Here is a 17,747-nt window from a genome sequence, read left to right on the forward strand (position 1 = left end):
AAGAATAAATGTAATATACTGTATTTTTGACTTTCTATATATTCCATTTAGTCCAGAGAAAATTGGAAGACTGTATTGATTCAGCACAGATCCCCAAAGGATTACACTCAGTTTATTGAACTGGCAGTTTTAAAGGGGGTTGTTCACCTATAAGTTCCCAGGGTTGCCAAGTATGGGCTGTAATTGGCTATTGGTAGCCCCCTATGTAAACTGGCAGCCCACAGGAGGCTCTGTTTAGGAGTAAACATGTTTTTTATGAAACTAAAGCTTTACTTCAAACCAGGGATTGAAAAATAAGCACCTGCTTTGAGGCCACTAGGAGCAACATCCAAGGGTTTGGAGAGCAACATGTTGATCATGACTGAGCCACTGGTTGGGGATCACTGGTCTAGAGTATTGTTTTTATTTGTAAGCAGCTTGTGAAAGGATTGCACCATCCAGGTCAGCGTTACTGATGAAAATAGATTGGCCTCTGCAGCTTGCTTTCCACATTACACGCAGGATAGGCATTTAGGCAGAAAGATGTTGATTTCTAGACTCTACTAGGGACTCCGCCTTTGACCACTCTTTCTACCTCCCTGTGGGTTTCCTTGTAAGATGCACTGAAGTGGTGTCTGGTACGATTTGTGCATTTAGACTAGACTGCCACTTGCAGATTGTTTTGTGAAAAGCCCAAAAAGCATTGGGCTATTGGGACGATTAGTGAGTGCAGGAGAAGGCCATGTGAGGAGATAGCACAGAATTGGACCCCAGAGATTATAGTGTTTGCACCTGACTGTAACTTGTACAATAATATTTAAAAGGAAAGTTAGAATAGGTGTTACAACAGCTAAATGAGGGTTGAAGAATGGGCAACATTCTGCTCCTCACTGACAGCTTGCTCAGTTGCCATGGCAATGTTGTCACGTTAAACTGGAGGGAAGACAAGAAGCAGACGGGGCATTGTGTGCTCTGTGGCCATTGTAATTATTATTATCTTTTTCTAATGCATTGCTTCTTTGGGGTAGGGATGGGCAGACATCTGTCTCTGTTGTTTCTAGTGACAGACACTGCTCTTGCATTTGGCTTTTACTGTGCAACTGATGCCTTTGCTGCACTCTTGTGGGCGAGACATGCAGAGGATAACAGAGCCAGACTTGATGTGGAAGCTGGGCTCTCCTCAGCCACCTCCTCCTCTTCATCTTCCAACCTCCCTGCTCCACGCTGCTTCCTCTTCCTGGCTCACACTGCACTCGGCGATGAGAGGGAGATGAGAGATGAAAGAGACATTTGATACTGGCTGTCCCTGCATCCCGCTTGCAGAGCGCATGAAAGGCTTCAACAGCAGTGTCATTGCAGTGTATTCCTTCTGTTTAGCTGCAAAAGATAATCCTGCAATGAACTGAGGTGAGCGTTCATTATTTATAATTCCACTTTGGGTATCAGGTGACCCCTGTCCTCCAATGTCCATACAGCATAATGCCCTCTCAGGGCACCAGCTAAACCCTGCCTTGAATGCCACCGAGCTGCTTAGGTATCCAGCCACTGGCCCTTGGTTGCCCTTTGTAATCTGTTTTATCTCCATGCTGCCTTACTGAATGTTATCACTTAACTCAGGGGTGCCCCAAAGGTAGATCGGGATCTACCAGTAGACCTTTAGTTGGTGATCAGTAGATCTCAAGACACTGTCAATAAACAGCTTGTCTATATCACCCTCTTATGTCATGCTTTTTATTCAGATATTTATTATGTTAAGGTTACATAAGAAATAGTTATTTGTTAAATATAACAATATACATTTTCTCCTAAATCAATATTTAAGTGATATTTTCCATGGAACAGAATGCTAACAATGCCAGAACCCACTGTCTCCCACTAAGTATAATGTGCCAAGACTCACTGTGTATAATGTGCCAGGACCCACTGTCTCCCACTGAGTAAAATGTGCCAGGACCCACTGTCTCCCACTGAGTATAATGTGCCAGGACCCACTGTCACCCACTGAGTATAATGTGCCAGGACCCACTGTCACCCACTGAGTATAATGTGCCAGGACCCACTGTCTCCCACTAAGTATAATGTGCCAGGACCCACTGTCTCCCACTGAGTATAATGTGCCAGGACCCACTGTCTCCCACTGAGTATAATGTGCCAGGACCCACTGTCACCCACTGAGTATAATGTGCCAGGACCCACTGTCTCCCACTGAGTATAATGTGCCAGGACCCACTGTCTCCCACTAAGTATAATGTGCCAGACCCACTGTCTCCCACTGAGTATAAATGCCAGGCCCACTGGTCCCCACTGAGTATAATGTGCCAGGACCCACTGTCTCCCACTGAGTATAATGTGCCAGGATCCAATACACAATATATTTTGAAAAAAAAACTTACTGTTTAACCCAACCGGCGTGCAAGCTCTATTAGCCCACCCCTCTGGTGAGGTAAAAGACATTCAGGGTGACTGGTTCCCTTTAAGTTAGCCAGTATATGGTCAAATTTAGCCTCTCCAAACCAAAACATTACCCTCTGCCTATGCACTCTACCTTCCCATATGTAAATAGCTTAGTTACTTTTGGCTGTCCCTTGCGACATGTGATCTTATTTCATTGATGCAAACAGCAGTTTATAAGACACGCAACATGTTCATCCACTATGAAACATTCATCAAATACATGTCGCATTTGAAGTGACAGTTTGTTAATTGTGCTCTTTGTTATAAACACTCACAGGGTACCATAGGCCATGTATTGTCATAAAAGTGCAAATACTTTTTCCCAGCCACTTTATTGAGAAATAAACCTTTTGTCCAGTTCATAAGTTCATAAGTTTCCATACAAGAAGCTAAATAACTCAAAAACCCCAAATACTAAAATAATTGCAAATTGTCTTGGAATATTACTCTCTACTTCATACTAAAAGATACTTTAAAAATGAACAACTCCTTTAATATGCCAATCTCATTTGTATGTGTATATGGTCTCGCTTTCACAGGTCTACAATTTTTATCCTTGCATACATGGTCACGGCAATGTAAATTACATTACTGCTATCACTAGTAACAAAGTCCCTAGCCAAAGCTGGGCCAACACAGAAGAGTGTCCAAAGCAAACCCATCTGCCTGCTCCTTGCCACTCCCCACTCAGCAACTCAAAATCCGACTCGCTTTCCTATTTATACTTTTGTATATTTTTCTTATGCTGGCACATTTAAATGCTCATCTAGCAGAGTCTTTAGACTTATCCTATCTCCAAATAATGAATAATTGCTTTATTGTGTATATTCTGGGATTTGCTGTAATTCTTTCTTTCCTGGATTCTTTTTAGTCCCCCTGATTTTTCTTTTCTTTTTTTATCTGTAAGATAAAGACAGCATTCTGTGGAGCATGGAAGCAATCACAATGATGGGCAGTCCAAACAGTATAACTGAATCCTTTCTGCAAAATGGCACAAATGGGGTAAAGGAAGACAAGACCAGTATTGGGATCTTAGGAAGTGGAGATTTTGCAAAGTCCCTGACAATAAGGCTCATAAGGTGTGGGTACCATGTGGTCATTGGAAGCAGAGAACCAAAATATGCATCAGACTTCTTCCCTCATGTCGTCGATGTAACACACCATGAGGATGCAATTATGAAGGCAAATATTATATTTATTGCAATACACAGAGAACATTATTCTTCCTTATGGGATGTAAAACATCTGCTCTCTGGAAAAATACTAGTTGACGTCAGCAATAACATGCGGGTGGATCAATACCCAGAATCGAATGCAGAATACCTGTCTTCATTGTTTCCAGATTGCCATGTAGTGAAAGGGTTTAACGTTATCTCAGCATGGGCACTACAACTTGGTCCTAAAGATGCCAGCAGCCAGGTAAGATTTGGTTTCTATTTTCCTATAAAGTCATACCTTTAACCAAGGACTTTGGGTGTAGATTATTTACCTTTCTTGTCTACATTTTTTTACAGCTTGAAATTTTAACTCCTGTTTTGATTCAGAGGTTAAAGTGAACCGGTCACCTAGACATAAAAAAGCTGTATAATAAAAGTCCTTTTCAAATTAAACATGAAATCCAATTTCTATTTTTTATTAAAGCATTCAGCTGTTGTAAGCTCATTTAAAAATCTCAGCTGTCAATCAAATATTGTCTGTCCCTCCTTTATGCCTTAGGCATAGAGGCAGGGCAGACAATTGCTTTCACTTTCCATTCAGCACTTCCTAGATGTCACTGCTCTCCACACATTCCCCCCGTTCTCTTCACCGTTTAATTGTGTAGCCAGGGCATGGGGATGGACATCAGGTCCCCCATTCTGGTGCACAAACAAGATTCTGAGATGATGCAAGGTTTGTCTTAATAACAGTGTCCACAAAATGGCTCCTGCCTGCTTGCTGTAATTGTAAATTCCCAGACTGAAGGAAACAAGATACAAATAATTTATACAGTGTAATTAAAGTTCATTTTGCTTGACTAATGTGATAAAATAGGATTTTGAATATTTTTTTGGTGACTGGTCCCCTTTAATGATGACAAGAGAGTAGTTTAATACTGTGGCTAGAAATATGACAACCAAGTGCAGACTTTACATTTTGTATAGTTCTTAAAAAACTACTGTAAATAAAAAGCACTCAGTTTGGCCCAAAGAAGACCATCATTACCTTTGGGTATGCTTTAGCATCTCTGTAAAGTGGTCATGAAAATCCACATTGTGAGTTGACTGAGTGTGAGTTTATTGTTAATTTATTGTTTTTGTATATTGCTAATCACATTGATTTGGGGATTGCAGGTGTATATTTGCAGCAATAATGTCCAAGCTCGTCAACAAGTCATTGAACTAGCTCGCAAGATGAGCTTCATTCCGATTGACTTGGGAACATTGTCTTCATCAAGAGAGATTGAAAACATCCCTTTGCGCCTATTCACACCTTGGAAAGGCCCTGTAGTAATATCGATAAGCCTTGCTACTTTTTTCTTCATTTACACTTTTATTCGTGATATTATCCACCCATACGTCAGGAATCAACAGAGTGACTTCTACAAGATTCCCATTGAAATTGTGAACAAGACTTTGCCAATAGTTGCGATCACCCTTCTGTCTCTGGTTTACCTAGCCGGTCTTCTGGCCGCAGCGTACCAGCTCTACTATGGTACAAAGTACAGACGGTTTCCTCCATGGTTGGAGAGTTGGCTGGAGTGTAGAAAACAACTGGGCTTGCTAAGCTTCTTTTTCGCATGTGTTCACGTTGTATACAGTATGTGTTTGCCAATGAGAAGGTCGGAACGTTATTTGTTTCTTAATATGGCCTATCAACAGGTAATCTTTTGTATATTTAATTTTGTGTCTTTAATTAGACTGAACGCATCACATAATGCAAGGTTCAGGGAAACTGGAAAAATATGAGGGGTACAGTATATACACAGGTACAGGTATGCGGCCTTTTATCCAGAATGCTCTGGACCTTGGGTTTTCCAGATAACGGATCTTTCTGTAATTTGGATCTTCATACGTTAAGTCTATTAGAAAATCATGTAAACATTAAATAAACCCAATAGGCTGGTTCTGCTTCCAAATAATTATATCTTAGTTTGGATCAAGTATAAGGTACTGTTTCATTAATAAAGAAAAAAAGGGAATAATTTTAAAATATTCGGATTATTTGATGATAATGAAGTCTATGGGAGACAGCCTTTCTGTAATTTGGAGCTTTCTGGATAATGTTTTTTTGGATAACAAATCCCATACCTGTATATAGTATTTAAGATGGAACCCTGCATCATCTGTGCAAGGCTGAATACACTGCCTCCAGATTATGTCATTCTGTTTGCACTAATCCTATTTACTGCATATACTGAAAATAGGGATGCACCGAATCCAGGATTCGGTTCGGGATTCGGCCTTTTTCAGCAGGATTTGGATTCGCCGAATCCTTGTGGCTGGCCGAACCGAATATGTAAATTAGGGGAGGTTAGGAAATCACGTGACTTTTCGTCACAAAAGAAGAATTTTTTCCACTTTTTCCTTTCCTGACCCTAATTTGCATATACAAATTAGGATTCGGAATCGGTTTGGTATTCGGCCGAAGCTTTCACAGAGAATTCTGCCGAATCCCAAATAGTGGATTCGGTGCATCCCTAACTGAAAATAATGCTGAGTTACATACATACCTCCAGGGCTTCTTTTATTTAGAGCTTCAGAATCGCCAATAGCAACCAATTACATTGAAACTGCGTTTGATGAGTAAAAACTACACGTCTATATTGTATTGGGATAAACTAATATAAATTTAAGCCCCCCCCCATTGTTTACTACTCATATAGGCGGTGTTCTAGCACAGATGGTCCAGTTACATATCTTGCAGTACTAATTAACTTATCTGGGGTAATTTAAGAGATCCAAAATTATGGTGAAGCGAAAGTACAGTTCTATGTAAAGCAATCCTAGAGTATTAATGGAATGAATTTAGTTTGTTTTTTTGTTGGTTTTAATGAAAATTGTATCCAATAGGTTCATGCAAATGTTGAAAATTCATGGAATGAGGAAGAAGTGTGGAGAATTGAAATGTATATCTCCTTTGGAATAATGAGCCTGGGACTGCTCTCTCTGCTAGCAGTGACCTCCATTCCATCTGTCAACAATGCCTTAAACTGGAGAGAATTTAGCTTCATTCAGGTAAATCCATTGTTACAAATGATATATTTTCCCCTTGTTTTCACAAAATCATACTTTGCCAGAGAATATTTGGGGGGAAATCGCTTCTAACAAATCTCAGTTGATCTCAGTTCATATTGTTCTTTTGCTTCTTTTTCATTTTTCATTCTTTATTGACCTCCAAAGGTGTTCATTTATGCTATACACTGTATGTGAAGGTAAATTAATCGTAATTTCAGTTCTAGTTTTGCTTGTGAGCTGCAGTTTAAATTTTTTTATTAGGTGTTAGGATTTACAAGCAAAGGAATGCAGAAGTGCATGCAACGTGACACAAGAAGCTAAGGGGTATCAAAAGGAAATCTGCACATATAACGTACTGGTTTTTAGGGCAGTGTACAAATTGAGGCAATTCATAAGCAATGTGATTCTGAAGAGCTACATAATGGGGTTCATGCTTCTTTAAGAAACCCAAGGAGTCCATATAATGGCAAATTTGGTGGAGGGGTACAAGTTGGATGTACCTGATTTATGTATAGGGTATTGTGCTTCATGTATTTTGTTTTTCAAGTGAGGAGAAATAAGTAATATGTAACATTTTGCATAGAGTCAGGATTTGGCTGGATTAAAGCCAAAGATTTACTAACAATTAATTATATTGTATTCCAGTGTCACCACCAGCCCTAGTTATGTTATCTTTCTTATTCTATTTGAATACTGTGTTTCCTTATACACCCTCATTTTTAATGACTGAAATATGACATCTTCCAATGCTACTAAACCAAATACAGGTATGGGACCTGTTATCCAGAATGCTCGGGACCTGGGGTATTCCAGATAACAGATTTTTCTGTAATTTGGATCTTCATACCTTAAGTCTACTAGGAAATAATTTAAACATTAAATAAACCAAAAGGCTGTTTTTGCTTCAAATAAGGATTAATTATATCTTAGTTTGGACAAAGTCCAAGGCACTGTTTTATTATTACAGAGAAAAAGGAAATCATTTTTTACAATTTGGATTATTTAGATAAAATGGAGTCTATGGGAGAGGGCTTGTCCGTAATTCCGAGCTCTCTGGATATTGGGTTTCAGGATAACAGATCCCATACCTATATATACTTTTTTTGCAAGCACTTCAGAACTTTTTCAGTTCACATTTCTTAGACCTACAGATACAGTATACAGAAACATCAAATTACTTTCACTGTGCAACTAAGTACTGGTGCAGAACAAAAGAGATGGACCACTACTGCTCACCGCGTATTCCCAACCAGGTGCTCCGTCAAACAGTGTTCCCACTGCTAACTTCCAATAGACTCAAGACAGGCAGACGGCACTTCTGGAAAGGATTTATTGGGGTTACTGCTGCAGAACCTAACGCGTTATGATTAAGGGATTTACTCCCGAAACGCGTTAGGTTCTGCAGCAGTAACCCCAATAAATCCTTTCCAGAAGTGCCGTCTGCCTGTCTTGAGTCTATTGTAAGTACTGGTGCAGTTTGGCCTTTTCCATTTTATCACCTGGGGAAAATCAACCTCCTCACAGGTATCAAATGCTGTTTGTGCCCTTAATGCTACTACACAACTAGTGCTGACACAGTTCTTAGGGTAACTCACACTGGCCATTTTTTCACCCTTTGAAAATTGTCCAACTCATGGGTGACAATGCCCTTAAAGTGAATAAGTATCTTAAAATGATCTGCTGAAATCATAAATTAAAAAATAACAAGATCATTTCAGAGAGATTGTGTGTTAATATCATTGAATCATAAGCTTATATGTTTTCTTCTTCATATCTATTTATACATGATATGACTAGTTGTCCAGAGCATGCCTTTACTCTGTTTTGGTAAATGTCAGCCTTTGCTGTTAAAAATGAAGAGGATATAACTCACAGCTATTTGGTACATTTTGTATATTATTCACATACAGGGAGCCAACAAGAGAAAAAGGGCAGCAGTCTAGTCTCACTTACATTGGATATGTTTGCTATTTCATGTTGCACATCTTTGGGTGTCCATAAGAGTGTGACCTGCTGCCAGTGTACCTGGGACCCTTTGGCTAGTGGTCAACTCCCAGCAAGGTGTTATGTTACCTTAGCAGTTCTAACTCAGGTGGATGCCTAGTTAATTTCTGAGCACTGGCTACCCAACTTGGCAATAACTGCAGCCAGATGTTTCTTCAAACAAATGAAATTCTTTATTGACGACAGGCAATCACTCAGTATGACAATTTCCAAGCAATGGAGTCCATATATGTTTGTATCAATCGATGGAAAACCTTCTCACTTTGAAATATTTAGGATAAGTTCCCTCCAGGGCAGTAGTACAGCCTGTCTTGGTGATCCATTCCGACTCCGAGCCCTGTAAATATCACAGGGTATCTTGTCTCTGGCAGCTCTCCATACTCCTAAGCTCACCCACTCAAGTCCCTGGGTGGCAGCTATGTCACCGCAAGGGTGCTACCCCCATCTTACCTCCTTGTTGGAAAGTACAGCTGCTCACTAAATAATATACTGCTCCATTTCACTCCTTGAGGAACTATAACAGATCTACTATCACTAAACTAAACTTTCCCTAATCAGCCCTGACACCTACTCATCGTGGGAAACAGGAGAAGAGCTCTAAGCTCATATGTGCTCTCCCTTTTATATTCTTCAACAATGTGCCCTAATGGACAAACAGTATATTGCGCTGACATCAAACTACTTGAAAAGGGAAATAATCAACAAGAGCTCACTGAGGATCACCTAAAGGGAGACTGCCTGAGGAAAAATATGTCTCAAACCCTCCTGGTCTCTGCAATCATATATGTGTGAGCATTCTAACAGAATACTTACACCACTAGATATGTATATATTAGACTTCCTGCAGCATCAGTCGTGGTTGTTAGAGTGTGAGGGCTGAAACTCCAATATGTGGGGCATTTAAAGCATTAGCCCAGTACTGATGCCATGTCAGTGGTGTTTTGCTTGCCCCAGCTGATACATTACAAGGGTTTCAAAGCACCCTTTACGAGCAGAATTTCTCTTCTTCAGAACTACAGGCTACTTGTGGTCGTGTTAATTAATGCAGGGCAAGAGAAAGTGTTATACAGATTTTATATAGTTGAAACAGACTATCTCCAGTATACTTATTTCTCAACAAATTCCAGAACCTCCTAGTCATTATACCAGATGTATTTTATTATAGGCTTATATGAGGGGTGTCAAATTATTATTAGAATTGTTAACCACAAACACCAATAAACTCTGACCTACTGGGTATTCAGTAGAATAATACAATGCGAATCTGCCTTTTTAAGATAAGAGGTGCCCTGGTCCAGGGTCAAGATAGCAATTATAATCACTGATAAACACCCTCCCAGTGATTAACCTTTACTTATCCTTAATCTTTGTCAATGCCATAATTTTCATCAGTTCTTGCTGAATTACATACCTTTGCATTTCATGTTTTATATATTGATAGCAGAATCTGCTATTATAACAACTGATGAAAACATATTAAATGGATGCTGCAGTATTATGCTATACTGTAATGTACCCCTTTAATAATACTACTTTTTATTTGCTGCTTATGTAGGTGCAATATAATATTATATAATATAATAACAATAAGTAATATAATATGCAGGGGCACTTCTGGATGGTGCATCACTAATGTGACTGCGCAATTGCGCTCTCTGCACCAGAAGAGCCAAAATTCCGATTTAGAAATCGGAATTTCTGCTCTTAAGTTACCAACGGCAGCTTTTTGCTGCCCTGGGTAACCTGTAGGCTGCTGCCGTTCATTGCAGCAATGCCCCTGATAATATGTAAACACAGGTACATCAAGTTTATGTTCATTGTAACCCTGTTCCTTCTACTAACCTGTCCAATGTTTCTTTTTTCTATTAAGTCTACCCTTGGATACGTTGCTTTACTGATAAGCGCCTTCCATGTTTTAATCTATGGCTGGAAACGAGCTTTCGAAGAAGACAACTACAGATTTTACACCCCTCCAAACTTTGTGTTGGCTCTTGTGCTCCCTACCATAGTGATTTTGGGTAAGATTATTTTGCTCTGCCCATGCATAAGCAAGAGACTGAGGAGGATAAAAAGAGGTCGGGAGAAAAGTCATTTCAAAGAGAACACAAGCGGATCAGCAGCCCACGTATCTCCAGTGAGGGTCACAGTTATGTGATGGTTACTTGAGATTCATGAAACTGAAAATTATATTGCCAAAGGATCCCCCAAAGCAAAGTTTTTAAAGTCTGTAAGGCAGCAGATGTTGAAAACAACACACCCAGTAATGTTACAGCAATGGCCAGTTTTACTGTCTGCAAATCATGGAAGGATCATGCCATAAGATATGGTTTGCCAGCGGGATGGGGAGATACAGTTGATGATCACATGTTGCACAGTATATATCATTTTGCCAATAACTTTGGTCATATCACAGCCTTGAATTGGACAAAGAAAGCCTCTGTAACAGTATTCAAAAAGGAGAGCATCCCTTTCCCAATAGTTTTCCATTATGTATAAATTACAGGTGTGATATTAAATTTATACTTTGTTCTTCCAAGACTGGATGAGTTAGCCACAACCAGCATTTACCAGCAAGAGCTGTTTTACCATAATACAATATGATTTCATCCAATTGGCACAAGAAATAACTTTACAACAACCAATCATCAGTGGCTAAAGACTCCGAAATGGTCTCCATTTTGCAATACATAATATATTTACACTGCTTCTGTGCCAGGTTTCCACTAATGTTGCTCTTCTTATAGTGAGAAATGTTATGTATGAGTAATGGATGGAAATTTTGTATAGCAGTGTGTTTATTTCTTGTTCATAGTGGACTGTTAATTAGTAGTTACCCACATCTATGATCTACATAACATACAGTATAGTGAACTCATTTGGCTGTCGCTGATGTCTACTCATCAATGTAATTATTTTCTGTGCCAAATCAGATTAAAGTTGATAGTTATTTGTAGTTACACTGGTCTTTATCTGAAGTTGAATGTATTTTTGTGGAATGGATATTAAGAAAAAAGATCATAGCTATATGTGAAAAATTGCAGTGAAACGTTGTTGTTTTTTTTAAATAGCTGATCATGTCGGATTTTGTATACTGAGCTTGTGCCATAGTCTATTTGAAATCCCGACCCAGATGAATGTTAAATAAATACTAATTGATATCAATAAAAGTACATATATGAGTGTAGAAGGACGAGATTCTGAATGTCTTGAATATTTTTACAGATGTTAAACTGTACTCTTGTTAAGGTTTATAAACTTGCTGTTTTCTTTATTATTTATATAGTTACAAAGTAACAGTGCTCATCCTTGATTCTGTTTGGTGTTCCCTAATAGTGTTGCAGGCCTTGTTGGCAATCAGTTGGTCGAGAGAATGTGAAAGGTTTCAAATCTGTAACCCTCCTGCAGTTTATGAACTCAGTTTTATGAACTCTGGTTTATTTCCCAGTATCCTCAGTTATATGCTGGCATTGTTGCAGATATACAGTAGCAGGGAGATTTGTTGGAGTAAGAATTGTTTTATTCTATTTATAATCCCTAGCACACTTAGGGGCAAATTTACTTAAGGTCGAATATCGAGGGTTAATTAACCCTCGATATTCGACTGTAGAAGTTAAATCCTTCGACTTCGAATATCGAAGTCGAAGGATTTAGCGCTATTCGTTCGATCGAACGTTCAAACTAAAAATCGTTCGAACGATTAAATCCTTCGAGTCGTTTCGATTCGAAGGATTTTAATCCATCGATCGAACGGTTTTTGTTTGACCAAAAAAAGCTAGCAAAGCCTATGGGGACCTTCCTCATAGGTTGACATTGACTTCGGTAGCTTTTAGGTGGCGACTAGGGTTCGAAGTTTTTTCTTAAAGAGACAGTACTATTGAATGGTCGAATAGTCGAATGATTTTTAGTTCGAAACGTTCGAGTCGAAGGTCGAAGTAGCCCATTCGATGGTTGAAGTAGCCAAAAAAAACATTCGAAATTCGAAGTTTTTTTTCCTCTATTCCTTCACTCGAGCTAAGTAAATGGGCCCCATATATATATATATATATATATATATATATATATATATATATATATATATATATATATATATATATATATATATATATATATATATATATATATATATATATATATATATATATAGTGCCAAACAACATATTTATGTTTTAACTTTGGGCATATTTTATATAAATGTGACGCTGTGTATGATTGTATTCCTGAAACAAGTAACAAGTTGAAGTAACAACTAATTAAATTAAGTTCAAGTAAAACAATGTCTGTTTAATGACACTCTATATAACAATGTATAGAAGGGTAACAGCAATTGTTTGTCTATTTACAGTTTCGCAAAACCCCAGACTTAAAGGGATTCTGTCATGATTTTTATGATGTAGTTTTTATTTTATTACATCGTTTACACTGCAAATAATTCATTCTACCATATAAAATTGTATTCCTGAACCAAAAACTATATTATTTTTTAGTTGTTATATTAGTATGTAGGCAGCCATCAGGTAATTTTCTCCCTTCTTTTCTGAACAACAAGGTCGAACTGGGGGCCCACCGGGGCTATTGCCGCAGGGCCCCCCTCCAGACACCCCCCGCGTGCCTGCGCACATGCTTACTGTGAGAGCCGTTGTGGCAGGAAGAACTTTAAGCGCACACACTGTGAGGGGCGGTCGAGGGATGAAGAACTTGCATGGTGCGGATCTGGGCCGGTGGGGCACACAAGAGCGGGGGCCCACCATTTTTTTTTCCGTTGTCCTGCCCGCCCAGTCCTGAGCAATTGTGTGCTGCTTCTCCTTTCTACTGCGCTTTTTTGTTCTTTTTCTACTCCCTACTAAGCAATTATGTGCTTCTTCACTTTTCTAGTGTGGAATCTGTGATTCTTCGCAGATTCTAATGAGCATTTCTGTTTTTCTTTTTACTCCTTACTTTTCATTTCTGTGCTTCTTCTCTACCCTAGTGTTGAATCCTCTGTTTCTTCTCTTCCCTAGTATGGAATTTTGTGTTTGTTCTCCTACTGAACATGTCTACTCTTTTTCTACTCCCTCCTAAACACTTTTTGTGTTTTTCCTCTAATGCAGTGTGCAGTTCTGTGCTTCTTCTATTTGCTAGCATGGAATTTTATGCTGTTTCTCCTCACAACTGAGCATTTCTGTGCTTCTTCTATTCCCTGGTGAGCACTTCTGTGTTGCTCATCTTTTCCCTATTGTGCTATTTATTTCATTCACTTCATCATGCATGCATATTCCTTTTATTCCTATTTTAACACCCACAAGCGAAGCTCTTTGCTGCTGTCCCATCTGTTAGCCCAGCCAACTCAACTGTAATGTGGGGAAGAAGGCATAACTCATTACGGAGGAAAGACAGTTGGTGTCGGACCACTCACAGCATGAAGGTTAGGAGTCTCACTGCTCCATTGAGTGGTAAAGTCAGGCTTGCAATACGGGGTTCTCTTCCACCATAGGCTCCCTGTGTCAAACTTTGGCTGGTCCTTCCTGTACTTGAGGTGGAGGAAGGTTTGAAGACACTTGCACTCGCTGAACCATCTGGATTTTAAGCACAGAATTCCATAACAAAACCCATGGTCAGGAGGGGTTATCATTGCTCTACAGAGGGGTAAAGTCAGACTTTACAATATAAGGTGCTACTCCCAAAATGCAAAGGTTGTTAAATGCTTAGCATTCTGTGAGTAGCATTGAGTGAAATTTTTCACCAAGTTTCGCCGCAAAAATTACGCCCGTATGCTCTAATGGGTAAAAAAAATTGTGTCTTTAAACATAAAACAGCGAACCAGAAACAAAATATGTCAGTCTGTTTTTGAGACCCCTGGTGACAGAAGGGGTGGTCCTCTGTGAAACAGGAGAAACCCTCCCAGCACAGGTCTTTCCTACACCATTTTGGGGCCTTGCAACTTTTCGCTGTGAATCTGACCGGTAACCTACACACATCAGTTAGGACCAGAGTAAAGGAAGTGGAAAAAGAATACATTTGTTCAGTTTCACACAGTCCTCTCTAAATTAGCCCTTGTTATGTCCCTAAATTGTAAAAATGCTGGCCTTCATTTGAAACCAAAATACAGAGACCCTCTATTGCCACCATGAACAAGAAGAGCCTGAAATGTAATGTTACCTTTGGTCAATTTTGCTCATTGGCTCTTCCTAAATTAGGCCTTCAAATAACCCTAAATTGTGACACCTCTGCCCCTTGTTTGCACAAATGCAAAGAGTATAAACTATAAAGCAATGGCCCTAGTTCCCACAGATACAAAATATGTTATTTTATTCCCAGGAAAAAGTCAGCTACGAAGGAATACTACAAAATAATGTACTTTATTAAATGTAGTGTGTGTGTGTGTGTGTGTATGTATGTATATATATATATAATATGTCCAAACAGTGTTTTTATTCAATCACTGTGCTGGAATGCTGGTCCATCTTCAACTGTTATTGTATATGCACCTCCCCCTCCCATCCGGAAAGTAATGTGGAAAGATAGGTAGACTGTAACAAGCTCCTTCTCTCCCCTGACTCAGCCCTCCCCCTGCAGCCAGCATCTTAGTTTTACAAGTACGATCTCCTGTTGAAAACTTCATAAGTATTGATGGTGCTGCTCCAGTTTGAATTTCCACCTTATCTAAAATGGCTGCGTCTCAGTGTCTCATACAAACTAATGTGCAGTTGGGATTCACACACTGTTACCAAGTCCACCTTTATTTCTTTATGTCTCGTTTCTGGGAGGGAGTTTCAGAAGGAGTGAAAGTCTTCATGAACAGGATATCGTACTTGTAAAACAACGATGCTGGCTGCAGGGGGGAGGGCTGAGTCAGGGGAGAGAAGGTGCATGCAGTTTGTCGGTGCGTTATTTCTATTACCTTCATTATATTTGGTACATCCGTCTTCTTGCATTCGACGTTACGCCGTGTAGCCCTAAACATAGTATAAAAAAATATACATAGACAAATTATTTTATCAAAAAAAAAAAAAAACAAACACCCTCAAACATTAAATAGACATCAGTACAGTCGTCTGTACTTGGCTGGGAGAATGTGCAGACCTGACAGGCTTACTTTTCTCACAAGGAGCTTCCACAGAAGTAGTTGGTGTGAGGATGTTATTCAGCATGGAGAAGGGTGGGACTTTGCTAGTTGCTAAGTGACATCGTAGCTAGTGAGTAGTCACTCCCATTCAGCAGTAGCTTGAACTGTCTTTCAGAGAAAGCACCCTCATTGCATGTAGTAATATGTCATTTTACAAAAAAAGTAAGCATTTCTGCTAAAGAAATATATTTGAAGATATTATTATTTCCACCTCAACTATCCATTCAGAGAAAGATCCCCTTTAAGCTTATATACACGTTGCCATGACGTCGCAGTCTCACGAGATGAGAATTGCAATGTCGGAGTTTAGTTGTCAGGCGGGTGCCATGGAGCTGAACATTGACAGCGTTGCGGTACACTTGAATAGCGATCCGGGAGTGAGGACTATCTGCAATCAAGAGTTAGGAAAGGGGGGGAAAACACCACCCCATGACCCAGAAACCTGACTGTTTTGACTCTGATAGGGGCCCCACCCCCATTGGGATACCTGCTGTGGCCATTGTGGCCCCCAACTAGCCCAGGGAGGTGGCCAGTACCATGAAGCCTGACTGCCTGTGCTGAAACTGCCCCCCCTCCCTTGGGGATTAAAGGAATTGTTCAGTATAAAAATAAAAACTGTGTAAATGGATAGGCTGTGCAAAATAAAAAATGTTTCTAATATAGTTAGTTAGCCAAAAATGTAATATATAAAGTCTGGAGTGACTGGACGTGTAATATAACAGCTACAACACTACTTCTTGCTTTTCAGCTCTCTTGGCTTCCACTGACTGGTTACCCTGGTTACCAGGCAGTAACCAATCTGTGACTTGAGGGGGGGCCACATGGGTCATATCTGTTGCTTTTGAAGCTGAGCTGAATGCTGAGGATCAATTACAAACTCACTGAACAGAAATGTACCATGTGGCCCCCCTTCAAGTCGCTGACTAACTCAGAGTTATAGAACTGAAAAGCAGGAAGTAGTGTTCTGGCTACTGTATTAGACATCCAGTAACTCCAGCCTTTATACATTACATTTTTGCCTAACTAACTATATTAGAAATGTTTATTATTTTGCACAGCCTATTTACCCAGTTTTTATTTTCACACTGAACTGTTCCTTTAAATCAAGTGCTGGCAGTGTCTGGGTTAACAGTTATGTTTGTGCCTCCCATTACAACTGCTGTAGTAGGACTGGCAGTGACTGGGTTAATATTCTTTTTGGCAGGAATCACTGTTGTTACCAGTATGCACATTACTCTTTTTGGGCCCCCTAATGTTTTTAATAATCTTGTCTCTTTTTCTATGAGCCACATACTTTTTAGACTGTGAAGTGGGCAGAATAGCTACAGAGGGAGTCGGCTGAGGGCTGGATGGGAGGAGTGTTGTGATCCGAGCCCTGAGGCAGCCAGTTGTGCTGCTGGGAGGGGGGAGGAAGTGGTTTGCCGCCATCTTGGAAGTGGGCAGGCGCACCATTACTGTTACTGCACCCGAGCCCATTGTACTGCTGGTAACTTGGAAACTGTGGTGTCTGCTGGAAGGGGAAAAATGCTGTTAGGCTAAGGTTACTGCTGGTCAAGAAGGGTAAAGGGGGGGCATGGGTGGCGCTGCAAAGTGCTGGATGGGCGGGTGGTACTGGGGCTGCCGGATTGTTGGCATAGCTTGTTGCTTGGGGAAATGGGCTATTAAATCCTGTGCTAACCGAGGCTGCACTTCTCAATAAACACGCAAGGCAGCTTGCTTGCATTGACCCTGTGTGCCTTGGGATTCTTTTTGCTATATTGCTTGTGAGGCGGCCGATCCTCTACTTTTGTGCACCAGGTATTGTTTTGATATTTATGGGAGGGTGTACGGGAGCCAAAGTTGACTTACTAACCGAGGCTGCCCTGGAGCTGGGGGGATTGAGGAAAGGGCACTTATGTTTTGTAGGAGTAGGTTGTGCCTCTATGGTCTCTCTAAACCAACGGGGCATCACAATCTTCCTTGTCAGCCGGGGAAAGCCCATCAAGCTGCTCCTG

The 17,747-nt window shown here is 40.1% G+C and overlaps 1 protein-coding gene across 1 annotated transcript; it reads left to right on the forward strand.

The window, feature by feature from the left end:
• Positions 1-1,145: 1,145 nt before the first annotated feature.
• On the forward strand, positions 1,146-11,842 carry LOC108719878 (metalloreductase STEAP2). The gene is made up of 5 exons (XM_018269137.2): positions 1,146-1,386; positions 3,341-3,852; positions 4,764-5,291; positions 6,483-6,647; positions 10,522-11,842. Exons 2-5 carry the CDS (start codon positions 3,364-3,366, stop codon positions 10,804-10,806), a joined length of 1,467 nt encoding a protein of 488 aa, XP_018124626.1. The 5' UTR covers positions 1,146-1,386; positions 3,341-3,363; the 3' UTR covers positions 10,807-11,842.
• Positions 11,843-17,747: the final 5,905 nt, after the last annotated feature.

The sequence above is a fragment of the Xenopus laevis genome, chromosome 6S (assembly GCF_017654675.1).
Source record: "Xenopus laevis strain J_2021 chromosome 6S, Xenopus_laevis_v10.1, whole genome shotgun sequence".
Taxonomy (NCBI): domain Eukaryota; kingdom Metazoa; phylum Chordata; class Amphibia; order Anura; family Pipidae; genus Xenopus; species Xenopus laevis.